General features: G+C 48.5%; 2 protein-coding genes across 8 annotated transcripts; one reads left to right on the plus strand and one right to left on the minus strand.

Moving 5' to 3' along the window:
- The first annotated feature begins 629 nt into the window (after positions 1–629).
- On the plus strand, positions 630–15,158 carry LOC114486646 (uncharacterized). Of its 7 annotated transcripts, XM_028492532.2 has the most exons (6): positions 630–894; positions 1,371–1,443; positions 6,091–6,202; positions 7,977–8,197; positions 9,961–10,109; positions 11,389–13,319. In XM_028492532.2, exons 2-6 carry the CDS (start codon positions 1,438–1,440, stop codon positions 11,522–11,524), a joined length of 624 nt encoding a protein of 207 aa, XP_028348333.1. In that variant the 5' UTR covers positions 630–894; positions 1,371–1,437; the 3' UTR covers positions 11,525–13,319. The 7 variants fall into 7 exon arrangements, 3 of the variants coding, with proteins under 3 accessions (XP_028348333.1, XP_054942298.1, XP_028348335.1); XM_055086323.1 differs by lacking the exon at positions 9,961–10,109 and having other exon boundaries at positions 7,977–8,132; XR_003680753.2 differs by lacking the exon at positions 7,977–8,197 and having other exon boundaries at positions 636–894; positions 6,087–6,202.
- GPM6B (glycoprotein M6B) lies at positions 6,196–24,052 on the minus strand. Its single transcript, XM_024115477.3, has 6 exons — positions 15,151–24,052; positions 13,406–13,562; positions 10,662–10,833; positions 8,717–8,790; positions 7,821–7,886; positions 6,196–6,570 (listed from the first exon to the last, which is right to left on the minus strand). Exons 1-6 carry the CDS (start codon positions 15,612–15,614, stop codon positions 6,490–6,492), a joined length of 1,014 nt encoding a protein of 337 aa, XP_023971245.1. The 5' UTR covers positions 15,615–24,052; the 3' UTR covers positions 6,196–6,489.
- Positions 24,053–24,333: the final 281 nt, after the last annotated feature.

Here is a 24,333-nt window from a genome sequence, read left to right on the forward strand (position 1 = left end):
CACGGGATTCAGTAGTTGTGGCTCACGGGCTCAGTTGCTCCGCGGCATGTGGGATCTTCCCGGACCAGGGCTCGAACGTGTGTCCCCTGCATGGGCAGGCGGATTCTTAACCACTGTGCCACCAGGGAAGCCCTTCTCAGATAACTTTTTAACACTTTCTAGTATTACTCACTTTTCCCCCCAGCTTATATTTTCAAAGCCCTTGTCTAAATAATTTATTGTATTTTTTTTTTAATTTATTGTATTCTTTCCGTTTTCTAGCTTGGGGTTTGGTAGCTTCATTTTGTTTTTCTGTCAGTCAACTTACATTCTAGGTAGTAGGGTTTTTTTTTTTTTTTTAATTTTTATTGGAGTATAGTTGATCTACAATGTTGTTAGTTTCAGGTATACAGCAGAGTGACTCAGTTATACATATACATAGATCGACTGGGTTTTTTTCTTTTAAATTCTTTTTCCATAGAGGCCATGACAGAGTATTGAGTTCCCTGTGCTACACAGTAGGTCCTTATTAGTTACCTATTTTATGTATAGTAGTGTGTATATGTTAATCCCAAGCTCCTAATTTATCCCTCCCCCCAGCGTTTCCCCTTAGACAACAAACTTACAGTTACCAATCTCTGTGACTCTACTTCTGTTTTGTAAATAAGTTCATTGGTACCTTTTTTTTTTTTTTTAGATTCCACACGTAAGCCTACGTAGTCGTCTTAACACTCCATATGAGGTTAGAGTCTGTTTAAAGAAAAGTGAGTCATCTCTCTACGTAGCGTTTCAGACGGCTGTCTCATCTCGGATGCCTGTGAATACAGCTTTTGAAATGTGAGCCACTCCACTGCAGGCTGCCTGCTCCTGCCTCCGCAAGACCCCCTGAACGGAGTCAGTTTAAGTCTTCCCCAGGTAGGTACAATCAAGTTTAAATATCAAACCGGGAAGGTGGAGGGGCAGTTTAGAAAAAGAACGTTCTTTTGCCAAACCTGACTGACCTCTATTTGTATTTTTCTTTCCTTAAAACTTTCTGTAGTTTTCCTCATCCCAATACGCATTTTGAAAAGGTACCTTAAATCTGTAATGTTTCACAAACTCCCAAGAGCAAATTAGCCCTGCACTAGCTGGCGAAAGCTGCCACCATTTAGGAAAAGATAAGTAGTAACAAAGCTGATGGCCTCTTTTAAATCTTAATACAGGCAGGCCTCGTGTTATTGCGCTTTGCTTTATTGCGGGTCACAGATACTAAGATTTTTACAAATGGAAGGTCTGTGGCAACCCTGTGTCGACCAAGTCTATGGGTGCTAATTTTCCAGTGGGCATTGGCTCACATCGTGTCTTTGTGTCACATTTTGGTAAGTCGAACAATATTTCCAACCCTCCACTAGCCAAAAGATTACCACTCGCTCAAGTCTCAGATGATGGAGAGCATTGTCGGCAATGAAGTCTCTTTGAATGAAGGTATGTATGTTGTTTTTTTAGACATAACGTTACTGCACGTGCTAAGAGACTACACAGTGTAGTGTAAACGTAACTTTTATATGCACTGGGAAACCAAAAAATTCATGTTACTCTGTGATAGTCGCTGTATTGCAGCCGTCTGGAACGGAACCCAGAGTGTCTGAGGTTTGCCTGGATTCGGACTCTAATAGTATTAGAAAGCCCTGAAAGGATTGGTTTCAAAACTTTTATTGTGGAAACTTCGGTCATCACTTTTTAATGGACTTAAAAGTATTTTGCTTGTTGGTGTTTACATGAGTAGGTCCCTCCTGTAGAATTCTGACTTGATTTTCATGCCTTAAACATCAAGTTGCACAAGGTATAACTAGAGAAATGGAAGTCTCTACCTCACCCTCCGGGGGTTGCTATATTTTGTGGCAGGATTGCTGTCAGTAATTAAGATAGTGCGTGTGATCTTCTGTAACCTCGTGACTGCACACAGTGCTCCATAAACAGAAGGGCATTAAGCAGTGTGACCCACAGCGTCCTGCGTGGGCTCCCGATGGTTCTGCTGCTGAGCGTGCATCAAGGGCGATGAGCCGGAGGCAGCACCTCACTTAGAGACGACAGTGTGTCAATAGTGACCAGAGCCGGGCACTGCTAAGAAAGGTCAGCTGTAGAAAGTCGCGGTGTATAATCAATCATGCTGACAGATGAGAGATGATAAAAGTGAAGTACTAAGTAACAAATTGAGCTCTGTTGCTTTAGCGAATGGCTGTTTGATCTCTCAGTAGAGGTTTTTAATTGAAGTACAGTGGGGCTACAGTGCTGTGTTGCAGGTGTGCAGCAAATTGATTCAGTTGTACGTATCTATGTCTGTCTACTCTTTTTCAGACTCTTTCTTTCCCCTTACACTTTATTACAAAAGAGTGAGTATAGTTCCCTGTGCTGTACACAGGAGGACCCTGCTGTAGAGCAGACGTCTGTATCTTGGGTTTGTGAAACAGCCAATGGGACGTGGACCTTTATGAAGGTTCCTCATCGTTTCCGCTTTCCCCAAACTTAAAGCTTTGTGTGAATCCCATAACCAAGTAGGGAGCTAGTCAGAAAAATTAGAGACTACGGTGTTTGTTAGTGGCACTGGATGTAAACTACAGCCCAGTGGGTTACGGTGGTTTCTCAAATGGCTCTTGCTGGAAAAGAGGTTTCCGTCAGAAGTGAAACACGTAGCAGTTAGAAACTTGATCTCCTCACCAACGTGGCATCTTGATTACGCACACTGTTTAAAGAATGACACCATACCGAGGACAGAGAAGGACAGGATTTATGTATGGTAAAAAGGCAAGTGAATGAAGCTGTAATTTTTATTTCATTTCTCTTAATACATCCACAGCTATTGCCACCTAAATAGATCTTTAAAAGAAGCATACACAAGTGCTGACTATTATCTACAAATATTTATTGTAACACTTGAATAGAACTACAGGAAGCCCTTGGCACTGATAGAAAATATTGATTCACTGTTAGGTTACAAAAATGTATACATAGCAAAATTTAATGCTCTTTACATAAAAAATATTAGACTACTTAAACCAAACTTTCAAAAATTCCTGGTAATGGCTACCAGAATTAGAAAAGTAAAAGTAGGCTTTAGACGCTGCCTCTTCTAGAACACTGGACTCAAAACAGCACCTCCACTGCTAGAAAAAATATTTAAGTCTGTCATGCAACAGGAAAACAGAACACCAAGCTCTTCTGGAACAAGTGTTGTACACAGAAGAGAACGTCTCCCAATGAAAAAGAAAAAAAAAGAAAGTCAAGATCCCAGTAGGCATTTTTTTTTTAGGCATTAACAACACCAACAAAGAGAATCCAAAGGAACTATTATACTTGACGTTCCATTTTAATAGCATCTGATAAAGGTATGCTTCCTTGCATTTTAACAAACACATTTCTGCACATGGATACGTTTTAAAATCCAGGAAACGGCCAAACCACAAGTTAATTCTTAACAGGAATATACAGAGTTAACCCTATATTATGCAGCCCCCTTGAAGAAGCACTGATGCACCCAACAAGTTATATGTATCATTTCCTAAAGAACACCACACAGTTTACCATCACTGATACTCGATACCTATAGTCGCTTAATGTTCTGAAACACAATGATTTAGAAGGCAAGTTTCTTTCGAAGATGGCTTACAACTCAAGCAGGTGGGTTTTTTTGTTGTTTTTGTGGGGGTTTTTTGGTTTTGTGTTTGCTGAACACGGAACTTTATTATTCCGGGAAACTCAGATTTCGATAAGACAACGTGAAAGAGTGTGCCAACCCTAATTGAAATTACTTCAGTATTCAAGTCTATAAAAGTAGGTGGGGTGCGGTCTGTTGGTAATGCGGTTTTAGATAGCTGGTATGAAACTGTAAACTCGCTATTCAGACCACGTAAAAACGGTTTTGAGTGGTGGTCATTTTAATAAGGTAACGCTTCTCCATTAAGAAACACATTTGTGGAACAAAATTCTAGGAAGGATTTGGGGTTGCCTGTTGTAACTTAAGTAAGTTCTGAGAAATTTAAAGGAAATAGTAAGGCAGAGCTGACATTTCTGAAGAAGAATGATGACAACTGGGTCACTGTATTAACATGAAATCTATTTATTATAAAATTGATTCTGGAAAGTTTGTCAGTTGCAATCCAGCTTCTTGCACGCTCGGTGTAGGAGAATTATTATAATGGGCTCGTTTGAACATTCTTGGGAAAAAAGGATTTCTGACTGGATCCGGAAATTAATATGTCCTGCGGGTGGGGAGGTAGGTCAGCAAATTTTGTTTAAAAAAGGTCAGTTGTAAGCATCACTTTATCTTGGAGCCCCAGCTTCATAAATGTCAGCTGTCTGTCAGACGTGGAACTAAACTAACTTCACCTCAATTCCACTTTACCTCCTATTTTAGATAGATACATTTATTTGAGCACGGATGGCCTCAGTGAATCTGTGGTCACCCCCGCCTGATGCTGCTATGGCATGGGCCCTATCAAGATAGATAGATAGGGGTAGGATGTATTCTCACAGCCTGTCTTGGTAGGATCGTGAACATGCCACAGATTTTCAAACGCATGATGAGCACTCCTGTTGTCAAAGTGTGTTGCCTTTTAAAATGGCTCCCATGAAACCTCCAATATCTGTTCTAAAGAAAAAGATTTACCTACTGGAAGGTTTTCCTAGAAATACATCCCAGCAGCTTGAGACCGACAGTGAAGTGTGTGTTTGTTTGTTTGGGCTTCTACATGAGTTTGTTTGGTGGGGTACACAGCTGTACTGCAGAGCAGCTGTCTGTCTGATGATTTGTCAGAGCTGTAAATTCGTCGGCTGAGACCCTCTGGCAAACATTTATGTGTAAGAATTGAGTTGTTCTTTTGACCGAGACTGGATATCTTGCAGTTCCTGTTCTTCCTTTGCTTTGATATCCTGGTAAGCCTGCATTTTGCTTGCATCCTTTAAGTAAGCCCAGTTAGAAGACAGTATCATGAGGAAGTGGATCTGGAAAAGAAGGGTGAGCATGATGGCTAGTGAGCATGGGAGAAGGCAAAGCGAGCTGCGAGGTAGATTAGACGCTCTGTACTGGAAAAAGGGAGAGGTGGTTATTCCGTATTAATACTCATTCTGCTCTCCATCGGAGGCTGAGCGCATGCTCTGCTAAGACGCTTCATAGTAAGAGGCCGAGGAAAAGTTAGTACACACGCAAACGTAATGAACTTGGAGAAAATGGCCACAGAAGTTACTGTTAAGAAAAGGCAAAAGTGAAATACGACAGGGTGCTTTTTATCATTTTGAGGGTAACTGTAAGGCAGAAATGCAGAAACACGCTGTGTGGTTATTTTAGCATCGGTGATGGTGTGCAAAGATCTAGCTTGCCTATCATCTATCTGTGCATAAAAATAATTCCCCCAAAGGCCTGAAAGTGTGAACAATGTTTATTTTGAGTAAGTAATATAAAACTACATATGCAACATGTAAAAAGGAAGTGAATGTCGAAACCAAAATTAAGAACTATAAGCAAAGCATGCAGTCTCTGTGTTAACACGTTTTTGGTAGTGCAACTCCAGTTTTCACTTTAAAACTGCCATGATTTCATTTCACGAAACGTCAGAATCTTTATTACCATTCTTTACGGTTGATGTGGCAAACGCTTCTTTCCTTTCCTGCCTATTTTCCTCATCTTCCCTGCAACACCTGCATCTCAAGTTCCTTATATTATTTCGTTCCTTATATTATTTCCTTCTCGACATATTTGAGACTTTCCGATCCAAGCACGATTCCTCTCCCCCTGAAAATCTTACGTGCAGCTTGAGAAGTGGCTAGGGGGCATCAGTTACTACTCACACAAACCCAACACTTGGGAGGTTATCGATTCTGGGGGCTCTGAAAGGACTGACGGTGTTGTGTCAACATAAAACTACATATACATCGTCTTCTTAGAGAGAACAAATAAGCCGACGAAAACGGGAAGAAAAAGAGCTCATTGGAGGGGCATTTATTGGGGAGGGAGCCCTGTCTGTCAGTCAGTCATCATAAAGAAAATGTTGGAATCTAATTTAAAAGAATCTAATTTAAAATAATGTTGTAATCAAATGTAGACTCTGTTTGTAACATAACATATTTTCCAGACAGAGTCTGACAAGACCGAACCCCGATGAAAACGGTTCTGCTCCATTTCATCTTCAGCACTTGTTTTCATCACTGAAAGTGGTTATCGGACAAGCAAAAGTAACGGAAACTGCAGGTATTGCAAAGTTTTAATGCTTAGAGACACTACTGCTCAAAGTTTCAGTGGCTGCTCACCAATGTCAGTACGTAACTGAATCCCTTCCGGCCCGATCTCATTATTTTGTAGTTCATGGACGGTAAGTCATGTCATTAATCTACCATGCACAATGAGTTGACTACAGCGATTTACAAATTACTATAACAAAACTGCAGAAACCTAGGCTCTGCTTTTAGTCTGGGGGTCAGTGATACTTCATGCTACTGCGTATAGCTGTCTAAAGCTCCTTATTGGCCTTATGCAAGTTAGAACTTAGTGCAGCAATCTTCCCGACTCTTAAACTTCAAAACCGCATAGTTATATGTAGTAGCCATCATGTAGATCAGCTGGTGGAAGAGAACAGAACAGGACAGTAAGATAAAGGCAACGAGGGCCGGCGCCCTGACGCTTCGCAACGCGGGTGGGGATGAGGGCCAGCTCAGAGCCTACGGTGTGCTGCTTTTTTCCCCAGTTACAAGCGTAAGAGAAGATTTCTCATAGCTGGCACACACACAAGTTCATATCTGGCATTTCATTTCACATGTAAGTCAGTCCTCTGCTCTCCCGTCAGTACGTTTATGAAAAAGAAAGACTGGATGTATTTAAAAAATACCAGAGCTGGGTGAGCGGCAGGAGAAAGAAAGATGAGGCTAAGAGCCCCGTTTCCCCTCGTTCTTTCCCACGCTGCCCGCTCAGCAGCTGTTAGTCCTCTGCCTGTCGCTCAGCGAAGAGAACAGGTCACCCCAGTGAGGTGTAGCGGGTGGTTCTTTCCCTGGCTGGAAGGGGAAGGGATGACGTCGAGGTTGGAAACACTGGGAAGGACTCATTTCCCGAGCACACGAGATTTCCCCTCCTCTCTACGAGTCTTAGGTTTCTCGGCACCACAAGCCCAGCCCTCCCAAGTGTTACACACGCACGCACACAAACATACATACAGCTGTGGGATTGCACCCTCCCCACGTGTGAATTTGCCTTCGTGCTAAAATGTCTCTAACTCCCAGGTCAGGACTCAAGGCACTGCCGCGGCCATTCGGACATGCCGAGTGGGGGAAAAGCTGAGGCGACCAAGGCAGCACTGTGCCTTCTTGGGGCAACTCTCGGGCTGTAAACAAGCGTCCTTCCTTCTCACCATCTAGTGCCATGTAGTGTGCATTTCTGTGATTTCGCTCTTTACCCGTTCCCTCAGCTGCGTGCTGAAGGGCTGTCTAGGGTCCCTAAGCCCAGGAAGGCGGCGAGGGGCCTTACGGAGAAAACACGTGTGTTAAACTGCATTCAGGTTTGAGTTACAGTGCCACGGAGAAAACACGTGTGTTAAACTGCATTCAGGTTTGAGTTACAGTGCCGTTCAGGAATCAGCAATATCTACTCGAGAAGATGTCTTTCTTTAAACAGAAGCAAACGGATTCTTGCCACAGAATCCAAATTGCATCACCTACCGTGGATGCCTAGACCACCACCGCGTCCTTCCTGCAAGCTAGACAGGGGGTGAGTTTACACAGGGGAAACTGAACCCAGCTCGAGTCCCAGGCTTGTTGGCTGGAAGGGAAATCTGTTACGCGGGGGCCTGCACTAGGCCCGTCCTGGGGCCAGTACTCACCAAGGCAATGACGGTGGCGCCAGCTCCGGCACAGGCCACGATGAACAGGTGATAGGACATGTAGAACTAGGAAGGAACAGGGCACCCACGTTAACATTTTATGTGGAAGGAAATGGCCTCCCCCGGTGCGGGCGCAGCTCCCTCTTTCTCTTCTAGGGCTGTTGTGCCAAAAGGCTGGCCACCTGCTGGAATCACCTCCGGGGCTTTCCAAACTTCCTGCAGCCCAGGCTGGGCCCCAGAGCAGTTACAGCAGGGTAGCTGGGCCCCGGCGTGCCTGCAGCCTGATCCTCGATCCACCCGCAGAGCAGCCAGGTAGGCGGACCCTGCTGCTCTCAGTCGCTCGCGGCTTCCCACAGCATGTCAGGATTCTCTTGGCCGTGAGTGCACTTGAGAATTTGCTTTTTAAACAGGTATAAACCACTGCCTAAAGACTACTCTAGGGCAGAGAGATTGTAAACCATAGTGTGTCAGGATTTAGTGCCACTTAAGGATGAACAAGAAATCGCAGCAGCTCCGTCTGGAAACGTGAGACGAAGTGCCACTGTCTAAAACTTTGCTTGTATACGACAAATGCGGGCCAGTCTTCTCTATGAAGATTTACTGGTTCTGTGAGAAGTGTCCTACTTTGAAACAGTATGTGAAGGTGAAAGAGAAGAATCTACGTATGTATTCAGATTTGCAGGACTGGGCTCCCTCTCGAATTATTGCCCGAAAGAGAAAGGTCTCTGAGGGCGCAGGCTCCTCACTCCATGGGCCACGGACCGGGGCCATTTTCTCGGTCCCAAATGGAGGCAGAGAGCCCTCTCTTTGCTCTTGGTCCCTAGGAGAACCCCTTCTTCGCTCAGCCTCTTTTGCCCAGGGGTCATCTAGGAGCCCGCCGAGGGGGCGGGGTTTACCTCATTGGTGTTGCAGATGTTCTCCAGGGCCGAGCCACATATTCTTCCTGGGAAAGCGTTCCAAGGAATGATACCTGAGAAGCGAATGCCAAGAGAAGCTTAGTGATCAGTGCCCGGTCCAGCGCCCCCCCGCCACTTTCAGTGGCAGTTACGACACAAGGACCCGCCCCGTTCTTCAACAACGGATGTACCTGCTCCCTGGAGAACAAGCTTTTGGGAATAACAAGTCCTACTTGGACAACAGGGCAAGAGCAAAGTCAACTAACTATAGTGTCTGTACGAGAATGAGACAACTCAATTGTTTTCCCTATGAATTCTGCTTTGTTTGGTTAGTTGAGCTGACAGTCCTGAACTCTAGTTCAACAGCCGCAGGACAACCCCCCCCTCACAGGCGTTTTCTCCTCCTGAAGCCAAACCAACACATCTCCCCCTGAATTTCATGGTCTGCGGCCTCACCCCTCAAGGTCGATGTCGGTGGTCCGCCCCCAGATCCGTTCTGAAACTGGGAGGCCGTGTTCAGAAAGGTTCACAGCAATTCGACAGCTAGAGTTTGGGTTTCCATTTTGTATGTATGTCTTTGCGTTTCTATTCATTTCTGTTGTATCTCGGAAATGCTTCTGGATTGAAGCTCCAATCGGAAACTTGGGAAACCACTGTCCTTCCGCACAGAGAGCACGGCCCGTGGTGTCTCTCACTGTACCCAGCTCACCTCTGCAGGCCCCTCATCCATTCGGCGGCGGCAGCTGCTGCCCTTTCTGCTGTTTATGCGTAGGTGTGTGCTTACCTAGGACATGGGTCCGGGAGGTAAGGGAGGAGGATTTTTAAAAAATACTCTTCCTTCCTTCTGTCTTTGCTATGGACCAACAGTAAGTCTTCCTGCTTCAGAGGAATGGGAAACGAAACCACTGGTTTCAAATATAGAAAATTTTTTAACCATACACTGATGACCAAACATGTATATGAATATTTAAGAAGAGGGAAATGATATACGCATCTAGATATTCACTTGCAAGTACTTTAGGATGGACTGAAAACAGACTAAAGAACAGTGTGGGTGAGCCTTTGGAGCCTTTGGCTGTATGAGAAGAGATGAGTCCGATGGGCAATTTTAGGTGAGTTTGGTATTACGGTTCACAGTAAGATACGGAGGAGAAGCCAGATAGGACAAAGAAGAAGCAGAAAAGCTGTGACAGAACAATGATTTCCTCTTCAATTCTAATGACAAGCCCTTCTTTTCCTCCTAGTTGTTTCCGCCAAGAACAGGATTTCCTAGCATCCTGGCCAGAAACTGCCTTCTCTCCCTCAACCGGGAAGTCGGGTCTACAGGGCTGGACAGGAGGCGCCCTGGCCCCTTGTGTGGCCTGTCAAAACGAACCGACCTTAGCTGCCGAGGGTAAGGATCCCACTCGTTACAAAGTATGTGCGAACAGGTGTTTTCCAACAGCTGCCTTTGAGAGAGCACCTTCCAAGGACTTCAACATACACCCGGATTTTATGTTTGGCTTTTCAATAGTAAAGCAAAAAAGACCTGATTTACAGAGGTGACTGTGCAGAGTAACTAATTGGATTAGACAGTGCCTGCAGTGCAATATCGTGGATGGAAAATTGGAGGGTACAAAACTGGAAAGAAGTGGAAGGACAAATCTATCCTCTTTTTAGAGTGGGTATCCACACGTCTTTTTTGATTGAACTGCCTTATAAAAAGTTTCTTTTACTGTACCCTGAACTGGCAACTCTAACCATTTTGAACGACCCTTTAGAGCCTAACTGATGTTTCCATCCAGAAAATGGAGCACATTGAGGGAAAGAGTATATAATAAGCTCTTCCAGTAGAAGGGGGGATGAAACCCACCTGGATGCTTAGACGCCCATGTAAATAATTAAGGCCCTGACACATGCACGCACAAGAGGATACCAAGGCATCGAGGAGATGAAAAGGAAGTACCGTATTGTCGGATGTCCACACAGATCTGCTCCACCCCGGCTGTCCCATTGGTCTGGGGGGACTTGATGACTTCACAGGTTGACCATATGTTGTAGAACATGAACACAGGGACCGCAGAGAAACCAAACACGCCCAGCCAGGCCACTCCCAGCACATAGGTGAGGAAGACGAACTAGGCCGAAAAGGAGGAGGAGAAAGAATCGTCACCGACCAGGGCCAGGCACATCCCCCGGGGGGAGTGCCCGGCCGATACCGAACCTGTGGGACGCGGTCAGAGCACCACCTGGACCACGGCAGTGACAAGGGAAGTCTTGGAACTTTGCGGGTCCCTCTTTTAGCAAGGTCATGAGTGGCGTGGCCACGAGCGGATCTCCCTTGTCCAAGGTCAGAGAGCTAGTTGGTGACAGGGCCCCCTCCTAAACACCAGTGCTGCACTTACCAGGGGACAGTGGCTGGAGGCTTTCACAGGCCACGGAATTTTCACTCCGTATCAGTTTCCCAAGTGCCCTTTCTTTTACATAATAGTTGGGCCGTAGAACAGCCATTGCTACAGGAAGCCCCCTCCCCGAAGGAACGTGGCTACTTTCGTGATCCTGTGAAACTACTACAAAGCATTAGGTGCTTGCACCTTTACTACGTTTACACGAGCCGTGAACACAAGCTTAGGACACAGTGGACCTGATAAAATGCTCATTTCCCTCTAGTTTTGTTCTGTTGTGTTTTTCAGCTTTAAGATCCACAGCAGCGACGGCCGCGGGCAGAGGCCTCATCGTGCTGCCAGGGGCGATTTCACCAGGAACACGATCGTACGGCTTTCCTTTCTTCCTGACCTGCTTGGACTACCGCTTTTCAGAGCGCTTTGAAAAGGCTGTTTCAAAAACGCTGTGGGGCTGATATTTTCAGAACGTGCCCCAACGCCGGGCAGCGTCCTCGGCTCGGCCCCTCCTCGCGCGCTCAACTCCAGTACAGCAGACCCCAGAGCCCGCCTCGCCCGCGGGCTTCGCCTCGGTCCCCGCCTCTGCACGCTCACTCACCACGAGCCAGCAGTCTCGCGATCCTTCCCCTCGGGCTCGCCTTCCTCCCTCCCTCCAGCCGCTGCCCCAGGGCCCTGAGGGCCCTGGAGACCTCGCTCTGCCCTGGCCGGGGTCCTGTCACAGCCTGCCTGTCTTTCGATGTCATTCCCAGCCCGGCAGCCAAGGCCTTTCCTGGCCACGGTCTGCTCCCAGCCTTAGCAGCCTTTCCCTCCTCTGGGCTCCAGCCTCCGCTGCCAGCCAGGCCACAGCTCCTCTTCTCCGGGCTGCTCTGCTCAGGCTGGGTCCTCCTCCTCCACGCCGGGTGCCACAGGGCCCCAGTGATCCTGCCCGCCGCTGCCACCCTCCCTGGGCCCCCCGGCCCTGGGCACACAGCTCTACTGCGGCTCGCGGGAACGGAGGGCAGGCGCACGGCAGCGGCTGGCCTCGGGCCTGCCCGGGACACGTCCAGCCGGGCCACGAGCGCGCGGCATCCCGGCCCCTTCCTACCCGGGCTCCCATCGGGGCCCAAAGAAGTAACTGCACTCTGTGCCTCCCTGAAGGAGGATTTTTAGGAACACTGGGTGCTCCGCGTCTTCAGACAGGCTCTGCGTCCTTACCTTGTGACAGCAGAGAGCTCAGTCGGGGCCCCCGGGAGCCGCTGCCCCGCAGCAAGGGTGCGTATCCTCCTCCTCCTCCCTCCCATGCCTTCCTCCGCCAGCCTGGCCGTTCTGCCTCCGTGGGAGCGCGTCTCTCTCAACTCCCCGACTGTTTTCGTCACATCCAACCACTTGCTCAAAACACCAGCCAGCTGCTCGGCCCAGGCTATTACAAGCTGCACTTCAATGCGCCCCAAATCAAACTCCGTGAACGCCCCTTTCCCACCTCTCCCTCCGCCCCCGACTTTCCTTCTGTGGGACGGCACTTTCTAACCCTGCCTCTTAATGAGCCCCCTTTAAGCTCTGTCCTTTCTCTAGACCAGAAGTCAGCAACCACTGCCGGCAAAAGACCGGAGAGGGGACGGATCAGGCTCGGCTCCGCAGGCCACATGCGGTCGCAGACACTCCTCAGCGCCGCCGTTACAGCATGACCGCGGCCGCAGACGCCGTGTCAATGAAGGGCTGTGGCTGGGTGCCAAAAAGTCTTTTACGGACATCAAACCTAGAATGGCATAGACATTCATGGGTCCCAAGATATTATTCCTTTGGTTTTCTCCCCAGCTCATAGGTGGATAAAAACAGGTGGCGGGCCGGCTCTGGAGCCTTACTCACCCCCCTCTTTAGGCTCTACACTTCTGGAGGACAGTCCCCGGCGAGGTGCTTAGTAGGAAGCATGCTTGGTCAACACTGCCCGAGGGACTGGGCCCATTCATCATGGTATGGGCGAGTCTTCGTGGCCACAATCCATATTCACAGATAAATGAAGCAGAGCAGTGAGACGATAGGAAAACTATCTCCTTTCACAATGGGGACTTTACATTTGAACAATCTTCCATGCCCTTGTTATCTGGACGTTGATAAGAGACATGCTTGATTTCATCCTACTAGCCATAGATTTTAATTTCTCCTCAATAATATGTTGCGGATTTTTTCACATTCCTCACGCTAAGTTGGAACGGACACGCCTTCTGTCACGGACTCTGCGCGTACTCTCCGTTAGCTTTTAACAAACACAAAGAAACACGCGGACGTGTGCCTCTGGCTGGGTATCGTTCGTCAAGAGATTCGTACTCACCATCCCACTGATGCACCGGCCACAGGCGGTTGTCTTAAACTCCCCGTGCAGCTCTTTCACTGCGCTCGTGGTGTAGAAGCCTTCTGCCAGCAGAATGATCCCGTACAAGAAGAAAAAGGACGCGATTCCATAGATGACATACTGCATCAGTTGTATTCTAGGAAAAGAAGAAGGGCCAAGTGGTTAACAGACGTTTTTGGCCTCTGGAGGGGGGCCGTGAGGGTGACATCACTTGCCCCACTGATGGCTTCGGTGGGCTCAACCTTCCCAGACAAGGGAGAAGTTTCCTTTGCACAGGGGCCCAGGTGGAATCTTTTAATACTTATGAGATTACTTATAAACGCAGACATTGACGAGTTAAAAATCACTCATCCAAGGATACACACACATCCAGCATTTAAACCCTGGTCCAGTGGACAACATGTTCCTTCCACCATATCGAAACGCCTCCCACCCAGGCCTAGCGCTTCATGTTATCCTGATAAAACCCCTAAGGAAGCACTGAGGGCTGCTTGAAGGAGTAACGTGGGCAAACGCTTTCTGCACAGACATTCTCATTACACAAGTGATGATATATCAAGTAGATATAAAAAGTTAAGATACAAAAAGGTAACGCACATCTCATTTTGTCCTAGGAAAGCCAACAGCGATGCAGGTGACAACCTTTGGCTGCCCCCCGGAACCACCTGGTGAGCTTTAGAGACAACAGGTACCTGCGTCCTCTCCCCAGAGATCATGACTTCATTAGCCTGGGGTGAAACATGGACATGGGGATGTTTTTAAGAGATGGCTGGAAGTTTGAGCGCCAAGATCACCAGCTAATGAAACTAACACACCTTTCCCAGGCTCAGTCATGGTGAATATTTCTTGGTCTTTTTTGTGCACATGGGGCACACAGCGAGTCCACTGTGCTGCTTGATCCTCCTTCGAGCCTCCCCCACTGCTGCTCATCTCTTTGGAATCAGTTCCTGAACAGATAATAAGATTCCCTAAGGACTCTTCCCACAGGATCCCGTTATTGTTCCATAAAAATTCACTCGTGCCTTTTTCAAAAGTCTGGTAGAAAAGTTGCTTCCAGTCACAAGATACCTAAAGACTGTCAAAGCCTGGTAGTCGGGGAAGGAAAAAGAAAACACTGAAGGGCAAGGGGGAAGATCTACGGAGGAAATAAATTCATTGCTGCCACGCATGCACGCTTAAGAGAATCCCCGCGTGGGAGGCGTTGCGACTCCACGGAGAATGATGGCAGAACGGGAAGGCTGAGGCTGAACCCCTACAACGTCCCCTCTTCTGAACTGGAGGATACCCGGGGAGTCTTCTTCTGCTTGAAGAATGCACGTCCACGTCCCGTTCCTGTAGACTTAGAGTTGGGCGAAGTCCTCCACAGGGTTCCTCTCATTCCAGGGCCGGCCGTTTTCTGTGACAACACTAGAGGGCGACCGTTCCTTGGGAACCACGGTAACGCTCTTGCTGGGAGGATTGGCAGCATTGCCACCGTCGCCCTCGGCCACTGTGTGCAGAGTGTCCTGTGTGCACCCTGGTGAGATCCCACCCCGGGTCCCAAACACCCACTGCACTCTGGGCCCTTTCTTTTTCCTTCTCTCCCGGACCTTTTCCTATCTGCCTCCGGGGAGCGTGAATGAAAAGCATCCCTTTTCTCCCAGGTGAGCACACTGCAGTCTTTCTGTAAACCCTCCTGGGGTGGTGGCACTTTAAATACATCTTCAAAGGAAGCAGGTACTTACACCTCACTCAGCAGGGCGTGGTCACTGGTGTTGGTGGAGAAGTGTTGCTCAAGGATCGCCACGGTGCCCGCGAGAGCCACGTGCCCACAGCCGCAGAACAAGGCGACCCCGGAGAAGCAGAGGATGGTGGCCACCAGGGAGGCGTAGGGGACTCCTCCCAGACACTTGATGCAGCATTCGAAGCAGCCTGGACCCAGAGGAGAGAAAACGCCGCTGTTAAGGGCCAAAATCCTCCCGATTTCGTGAAGGCCACCCATTAACAACAGAGAAGGCTCGACTCGTCCATCTTCCCGCGCACGCTCTGGACAATAGCTCAACGCCCCAAGGACCAGAGCGGGAGCTGTCGTCATCTCCCATTCTGTGGGTGATGACTCGGGGGCTCCAAGAGGAAATGTGTAGCTTACTTTGCTCGGGGTGAGTGGCAGAGCAGCCCACTGACAAATAGTTCTGGAGTAAGGCACCATTCTACCAGTTCTTGTCTGACCCGGCCTCGGCTCAGGGGCCCCTGCTCAAGTGGCAGCGAGCAGCCGTCACCCCACTAGCAATGTCCGAAGAACTGCAGTGAGGCTGCGGTGCCCGTCAAGTTCCCCCCGACCTCAGCCTGCTGCTGGGGTTTCGGGTACCTATTTCTCTCTCTCTGCAGCAGCCAATGGCTCTCCCCGAGCCTTTGACCTCCTGGGCAACCAGAAGAGTCAAATACAGTAATGACGCTATTGCTGTGGTCAGGAAAATATCAAGGGAATCATTTTGGAAAGGCGGTGGGCATGTTGGTCCCTAGAAGAACCAAGTCACCCAGATCCGCTCAAGTGGGTCCACTCAAGTCATGTCAATATCAGAAATTAGCTCAACTTTTAAATAAAAATGTTCCCCTGGGCCAGGAAGCACAAGCAATTTAATCACAGTCCTCCCCCCAACCCCCTCCTCGGCTTCCACCTGCCGCCCTCCAACACAAGCGTTCAGAGTCAGAAAGGACCCCGAACTGGTGGGTGACGACATTTAAGTACTTGAAGAGGGAAAAGGAACAGAGGAGGGGGAAAAAACAAAAGACAAAATGAGCAGCCATGAAGTGAAATGAAGGAAAGAGCCACCGTTCACGCTTCATTCTTGAGAGGAATAAGACTTTCATTCCTTTTTAAAATCAACTTTGACTTGAGACGTCCTTATAGACCTCCCCGGGGGCAGTCAGGTGACATTTTCAGTTCGGAGACATTTACGTTTCACTAGAGCAGCGCCGCCGGCCTCGGGGATAATGTCAGTACCTCTCCTGACCTCCCATCCCTGTTTACATTATGCAGACCCTTGAGTAAATGGCTTGTCGGGGAAATCGAACTCTGAATGCATCACGATGTTTAACAGCAATCACGAGCACTTCATGACTTCAGGGCAAGCACGTTAAGGCGGCTAAATTTCTTTCACCCCAACGGTCTTTACAGTAGACGGGGAACGACTACACAGAGAGAAACACTGGAGTGAGCCTTTTCCATTTGGATGAGCATCCCATTCTAAACTAGCATTTGCTTAACCCTACCCCAAGCGGTGACTATACACTCGCTACCCAATCTCTCTTCAGTTCATTGGAAAATAAAAAGGTCGGGCCCTCATCAGAAAGTGTGCTGCCTTTCATTTCAAAAGATGACCAGCTGTTTTCATGAAGACCAACCTCCCTGAAATGGACTGACGGAACTGCCTAAAATGGGACCCAGCACACAATACAGTTCAAGTTCACTAGCAAGTCAGTACCCTAAAGAGCTTTGGACACTTGAGATTTTGTGAACGAGGATGACGGAGGTCAATCTTATTGTGTCCTGTGACCTTCTAGGGCCTGAGGTGAGGCGAGAGGAATGCAACTGCAAGTCCAAACGCTCTCCAGGCTCCCAAACCGAGAGGAACTAAAATCCCTGGCCTCGATGTATTCCATTATATAAGAGAGACAATAGACCTCTTTTCTCTTGTGTTGTATCATTCCCCACCTCCCCCATTCTCAGCCTCCATGATGAAGTTAGGAACAAGATGAACGCCTGCTTCCCTAGCTAACAAAGTTATATCTGGTCCTTACTGGATAGAGAAGTGTGGCCTTGAGACTGTGCTGTCCAATATGGCGGCCACCACGCACACGTGGCTCTTTAAATTATTCAAAATAAAATCACAACTTCAGTTCCTCCACTGCCTAAGCCACATTTCACACGCTCAGCAGCCACGTGGGCTGGGGGCGAGCATGTTGGACCGAACAGATATAGGACATTCCATCACTACAGAACACCGCTGTGGAAGATCAATTTTGACTTGCCACAAATTCACTTTTCTGGGACATGAGCTAGGTTCTGAGTCTTTCTTTGGATTTCATTCACTCAGGACTTTGTGAGGAGCCACAGGGTGCTAAGCACTGTGCTTGGCACTGGGAATACAAACGTAAAATAAAACGCCTCCTCTGCCTTCAAGGAGATCAGTTTAATGCTGCGGGCAGATGAGGACCAGAATTTCTATAGCACAGCGTGATGAGCACCAAGATAGAGGCTGCTGGAGAGCCAGTGGATGGTGGGCGGGGGAAAAGAGAGAGACGGAAGACGGAGGACAGGAGGAGATAGAATTCAAATTGGAGAGGGGTCCGGAAAGGCTTCCTCCAGAAAAACCTAGGATGCAGAATACGTAAACAGCTGACGTGGGGACATGGGTATATAATCTGATAAAACTTGAAGAAATCTGAAGATTTCTGTTGCATATTATTTTCATAAGCCCACATCCTTTCTCATCATCGGGAGTTAGGGCTAGGTGTTACAGCAGCGTAACGCACTTGCCCTTTAACAATAGAACTCATCCTTCCAAATCCCCAGCTGCCACTTCAAAACACTCTTTCATCCAAAGGGTTAGAGCATTCTGCTTCTTTCAAAGGAAGCATCACAGCTGTTCCCTGGCTCAAAAAGACAAGTGGGGTTAGAAGAATGATGCTGTTCAGTCCCAATTTCACCACGAGATCAAGGCTACACTTTCCCTCCAATGTATCTCTCTCGTGGACTCCGTATACCCCATGCTGTGGGTCTAGTTTTAGAACAGCAGGGGAAACCAAGGACTCGAGAATTTGGGGGACCACTTCAGTGAATCATACTCTCAGCAGAAGCCCACGCTCTGAGGTTTTCAGTGGATGATTTTATTTGCAAGCATAGAACTCTGGCTCCTGTAGAACACAAGTCACCACGTGGGTCACCGTCGTTCCACATGCACAGATAAAACTCTTACGGACCCTGCTGGCCACCGTGAGCAGAAGCTGGGTGAAATTTATAGGAACTGACCTGGTTAACATTTATAGGAAATAATACAGCTGGAGGCAGCGCTTATTCTAGCATGGTTGACCAGTTACCCACACGGCTAAAATTGCACGTGTGGCGGATAGCCAAGCATCCGTAAATGGATCACTCCCCACTGTACCTTCTGTGTCAGTCTAGAAGCCGTCTCTCCCCACAGCGTGTAACATAACTTTGAACACTGGGCGATTTGGTCGTACGCCACACACTTAACCCAGAGGAACCAAAAGTGCTGCAAAAAGTTAGCAAGAGAAACCTAAATATGTTTCTAAAATATGATATCAAAACTGTTAGGATCCTCACATTAACAGCATTTCTGACTCGAAAAACGTGCAGGTATGTGTGCGGCAGAGGCGTGGCGGTGGACGCTGACGGTGTGTTTAGGCTGGCCTCCCAGGAGTACCACCTGCACAGGCCCATGGGGGCCCTGTGCTTAGTACAATACTCCGATACTGCCATCTGGACATGCTTAATAATTTCTCAACAAAGGTATCCGCATTGTCACTTTTGCACTGGGCCTACGAACTATGGAGCCAGTCCTGGGTGTACTTATGTGGGAGGAGGCAGGAGGGGTTCTTCCTACTTTATATGGCCACAGTAGTAGTGGTTCATTTCACAGTGTTAGACAGAAGTACAGCCCAGAAGGGCAGACATTGCCTTGCCTACCATATCATCCCGAGTACAGGAACCATCATACTATATCAAGGAACTGGCATGTGCTAGAACTACTGCTTTCCCCTTCGCTCTGACAGGGAACAGAAATCACCCACTGTACTACCCACAGCAGAGTCAACACTCCAAGTCCCCCTAAACCAGGCGTCGGTGAACTACAGCCTGTATTTTTGTGAATAAAGTTTTATCGGAACACAGCTCACACCCCCTTCATTTACACGTCGCCTGTGGCTATTTCTGCTCTACGATGGCAGAGTTGGGTAGCTGTGACAGAGGGCACGTGGCTTACAAAGGCTGAAACGATGACTGTTTACGGAAGAAGTTTGCAGACCCCTATCTGGAAGCACTGACATCCCGAGTGTGGCCCCAGGACCAGGAGCAGCAGTGTCGCCTATGACCATGGTAAAAAGGCAAAGTCTTGGGTCCCACCCTGGAACAAATGAATCAGAAAATCTGGGGGAGGGGGGTGGGCGTAGAGCCGGTCATCTGTGCTTTCGGGTGATTCTCACGTAGGCTCCAATCTGAGAACCACTGTCCTAAAGAATCATGCCAGCTCTACACTGTGGCAGCCCCGCCTGATATCTTTACCAGCCAAACTGTGCGACAGTAAACACCTAATGCCATGAAACGATTCCTGGCTTCTGGCCAAGACGGAGTATCAGGGACCTAATTTATCCTCCTGCCTGAGACCACAACCGAACTGAACAAAACCTATGAAACAATGGTCTTCAAGGGATTAGACAGCAGGCTGTGAAGAAGCACCCATGGCTAATGAGTCAATCATTAAATTCTCAACGGACCCGACGGATCAACACGAAGCGACCTGTAACGCACTTCGAAGAAGCAGTCAGCACGGGGTCCCCTGACGGTGCAGCTCAGCTCTCATTTGAACAAGACAAGCTCTGCCCCATAACCTTGCTGTTATCATCATCTTGGGTACTGGGGTCTCTTAAAGGCCCGACTGAATGGAAGCTGTCAGTTAGGCAGGGTACCAGACGCGGGTGAGGATGAGAGCGCTGGGAAGGAGGGGGCAGCTGTCCATTCACCCATTCATTCCATTTGTGAACATTCAATGCTCACCGAGGTGTCTCTGAGGTCCCAGGTACCGGGCTGGACGCTGGGGACTCGATGGCGAGCTACGATAGGCGTGGTCTGCACGCTAATGGAGTTTATAGCCTATGGGGGAAACAGACACTATCCAAATGGTTGTGGGCTCAGAAGTGCTAGGCGAGGAAACCATGAGGACTTACTTAGGCTTCTGGACAGTGACCAGGAACGGCCTCCGCAGCTTAGATCTGAAGGATAGATTGGAGCCGATTAGGTAAAAGGAGAGGGGGCTGGGTTACGGAGGGCGTTCCGGGAAACAGAAACAGTGCGAACAAAAGCTCTAGGGTGGCAAAGAGCAGGGCGCTTTCCCGGACATAAAAGATGCCAGAACAGAGAGAGTACACGGTGAGGGTGGGGCAAGGAAGGCAGGAGAGGGTCTATTGGAGCTAGAAGCACTGAGGGCTTTCCAGGCCTCCTGAAGGATTCTGGACTTTATCCGCAGCATCATGGGAAGCCACTGAACATTTTTAACCCCAGGGAACAGACTGGGGTTGTAGAAGATCCTCCTGGCGGATGTGACGGGAACAAAGTGGCCGTGGAGATGGGGAGGAGCTTGCTGCGATGGTTCAGGCAAAAAGAGGGCAGGCGCTCGGACCAGGGCAAAAGCAGCGGAAGTGGAAGAAAGGGATGGGTCTGAGAGAGGTTTGAGATGTCAAGTGGCCACAACTTGGTGTGGACTCAAAGGAGGGGTTCGGGATGGCTGGTGAGTACCAAGGATGACTCCTCCGTTTCTGCACATGGAACCCGATGGATGTTGTGCTGTTCCCTGAGCTGGGCTTGACCCAGGAGGGCTAGGCTTTGAGGACAAAGATGGTGAGTTCAGTTTTAGACATGCTGAGTTTGAGGTGACCGGATGCCATCTTAAGGGGGGCGCTTCCGGTAGGCGATCGGATATGTGGGTCTGTAGCTCAGAAGAGCTGATGCTGGATGCTGTCAGCTTCTGGACTGCAGTGAACACTTTCAGAGGTCAAGGAAAGACATGAGGGGACCATTTAGCAGCTGAAAGTATTTTAAAGCCTTTGCTTTGCCAAGTACGGTCCTTGGACGAGCTGCCTGAGGTGCGGCAGGGAGCTTGGGGGAAATGTGGAATCTTGGACCCCACCCCAGACCAACCAAGTCAGAATCTGCAACTGAACAAGCCCGCAGTTGTGTGCGTGAAAGTCTGAGAAGCCCAGGCCAGCCACCAGTCCCAGGTGCAGCATCCTGAGTCCCTTTGAAGTGCCTGCTTTTGTGTCAACTATGTTTGGTGTTTTCTCCCGAAGAGGTGGCCTGCTGGGCTTGGCCATAACTCCAGCCACTTGCAAATCAAATGGCAAGTTCCAGGGGCCGCAACGAAGAAAAACACAATGTTCCAAGCGGTTCAGCCATCTTGAAAAGAGTGCAACTAGAGTGTTTTTTTCTGAGCCAAGCAGGCACTGTTAACCTCCGATTTTTCACATCAAAGATGCTTTAGTGCCTTACCGCAGACGGTCTGAGAACACAGACCAATCACACCCCAGCCCCACCCAGACAAAGGTCCTGGATCTTTGCTTCGGGCTGTCCCCAGCATGAGAAGTCACAGGCCAGGCTGATGTTTTTAAAGACGGAAGTGGTGCCGAGTATCAGCAAAGCGCCACGCTGTGAAATGTTGATGCCAGCTACGGAAGATCGATGCTTTTCTTGGATATTCCTGTAAATCCACAGGCTGAGCTTTCCCGAGCTTCAAACCAGCAATGACAACGTTGGTGAACATAAACCAGAAAAGGCAAGGAAAGCATTTTTTTGGATGACTGCGAACTACTTGTGGGGAAAAAAAAATCACTGCTAGGCCTTCTAGCACATTTTACTAATATTCTCAGTACCTCTCACCAACGCCGCCTCCCGTGCCCCCCACCCCACCCCAGCAGCTCTGTTAGGTTAATAAAGTCTTCGGCCTTCATTTGGCCGGTCTCTGAGGCTAAAGAGAATTTTCCGTTTTGATTTGCACTACAACTCCAGTGTGCGTTAGCCTAAGATAGTTTAAATATAAACCACACAGTAGGGAGAAAAAATAGGCCTCAACGCCTCTTCCTCTCAATGGCCATTTTGTCTCTGGCATCACTAGAACCTTCTGTGCAGAACAACAGAATAAAACATGTTTTGTCCTCGGGCTTGTGGATGGCTGTTGCCATGGCTGTGAGTTCATAACGGCCCAGTGATTTGCCCCGAGTTGTCTGTGATCCTGGCTGCAGCTTTAATGCTGGCTCAGAAGGCAGCAACAAGGGCTCAGATTCTTCCCCAGGGAATGACACTCTCACTCTCACTCTCTCTCTCTCTCTCTCTCTCTCACACACACACACACACACACACACACACAGCCCTCTCCGCATGACCTTCCTTGCTGCTTTACTGATTCCTAACGACCCACCAAATTCAAAAAGAAAAGAAGTAACCAAGGTTTGCAACTTTCAAACAACCAGCAGGAAAACGGAGGCAGAGACAATCCTTACTTAAGAGACATAAAAGCGGATGTCAGGGGACCAAGGCCCCCCTGACTCAGAGTTGGCTCAAGCAGCCGTTCTCAACAGGGGGCGACGGTGCCCCCCCCCCAGGGGACCTCGAGCAACGTCTGGAGACATTTTGGGTTGTCACGACTGGCGGAGGAGGGGGCGCTACAGGATCTAGTGGGTGGAATCCAGGGATGCCGCTCAGCATCCTACAGGGCACGGGACAGCCCCTCAACAGCTATACAACCCCAATGTCAACAGCACGGAGGCAGAGCGTTCTTGAGACAGCACAAACACATGCTCTGCAACGTTCACATCACTGGTTTCCAACTGGGGACGATTTTGCCCTCCAGGGGACGTGTGGAGACATTTCAAGTCATCGCAACGGGGCGGGCGCTACTGGCAGCCAGTGAGTGGGTAGAAGCCAGGGATGCTGCTAAACATCCCGCAGTGTACAGGACGGTCCCCACCCCAAACACAACAAACAACAAAGCGACACAAAGAATGATGAGAAACCTTGCTCTCAGGCTATCATGTACAATCCCGGTCTGAGACACCAGTGTGACTGCCAAATTCTACAATTAAAAAAAAAAGAAAGAGCTTAAAATAAACCTTACTTTGCTTACAAAATATTACAGAGCAGAAGTTCTCACGTTCTGCTGCCCAATAGCATTATCTGCGGTGCACTGGAAAGCCCTGATGTCCACACTTCACTCCAGACCAATGAATCAGAATTTCCCGGGGTGGGACTCAAGAACTAGTGGTTTTCCTTAAAAAAAAAAAAAAAAAAAAAAGCTCCCCAGGTGATTTCAAGCTGGAGAACAAGTGTTCTAGTGCAGACGTCAGCCAACTGTGGCCCATGGGCCAGACTCAGCTCTCCATACGGCCTGCAAACACAGAGCACTTTTTTATATTTCGAAATGATTTTTTAAAAAACCAAAACTCAAAGAATAATAATACTTCGTGACACAAGTATATGGAATTCAAATTTCTGTGTCCATAAATAAAGGTTTACTGGAACACAGCCGAACTCATTCCTTTATGTACTGTGTATGGCTATTTTCAAGCTGCAGAGGCAGAGTTGAGTAGTTGCCAGGTATTTACCATTTGACCTTTTACAGGAAAAGTTTGCAGCTCCCCCTTCAAAAGCACCCGTTCTCCAACTTTCATGTGCATATAAATTCCCTGGGGATCCCGTTAAAATGCAGATTCTGTTTGGGCAGGTCTGGGCAGGAGACTATGCCTCTGCATTTCTCACCTGCTCCCAGGGGACCCTATTCTGCAGGCCCATCGGCTGGTTGCTGAAGCACAAGGGCAGAAAAGTGGGGCTCCTAAGGAGCCCCACCTGCCACAACTAAGACCCGGTGCAATCAAATAAACAAATACATAAAATATTTTTTAAAATACTTGGGGGGCTTTCCTGGTGGCGCAGTGGTTGAGAGTCCGCCTGCCGACGCAAATACTTGGGAAGAAGACCGACAGATGGCCAACAGGCATATGAAAAGATGCTCAACGTCACTAATCATCAGGAAAATGCAAATCAAAACCACAATGAGATATCACCTTGCACCTGCCAGAATGGTTATTATCCAAAAGACAACAAATAACAAGTGTTGGCTTTAAAGATGTGGAGAAAAGGG

The sequence above is a fragment of the Physeter macrocephalus genome, chromosome 7, assembly GCF_002837175.3.
Source record: "Physeter macrocephalus isolate SW-GA chromosome 7, ASM283717v5, whole genome shotgun sequence".
NCBI classification, from domain to species: Eukaryota; Metazoa; Chordata; class Mammalia; order Artiodactyla; family Physeteridae; genus Physeter; species Physeter macrocephalus.

What these genes read in the sequence shown, in the direction of transcription:
- LOC114486646 (XM_028492532.2), top strand. An exon ending in AAAAGTAACGGAAACTGCAG is followed by an intron (nt 6,203 to 7,976) that starts GTATTGCAAAGT and finishes TTTCTCTTCTAG; the next exon opens with GGCTGTTGTGCCAAAAGGCT. An exon ending in ACCGACCTTAGCTGCCGAGG is followed by an intron (nt 10,110 to 11,388) that starts GTAAGGATCCCA and finishes TGTGTTTTTCAG; the next exon opens with CTTTAAGATCCACAGCAGCG.
- GPM6B (XM_024115477.3), bottom strand. Translation starts at nt 15,614, where the DNA reads ATGGTGCCTTACTCCAGAACTATTTGTCAGTGGGCTGCTCTGCCACTC. An exon ending in GCCGGTGCATCAGTGGGATG is followed by an intron (nt 10,834 to 13,405) that starts GTGAGTACGAAT and finishes TTTTCGGCCTAG; the next exon opens with TTCGTCTTCCTCACCTATGT. An exon ending in GCGCCACCGTCATTGCCTTG is followed by an intron (nt 6,571 to 7,820) that starts GTGAGTACTGGC and finishes CTCTTCCACCAG; the next exon opens with CTGATCTACATGATGGCTAC.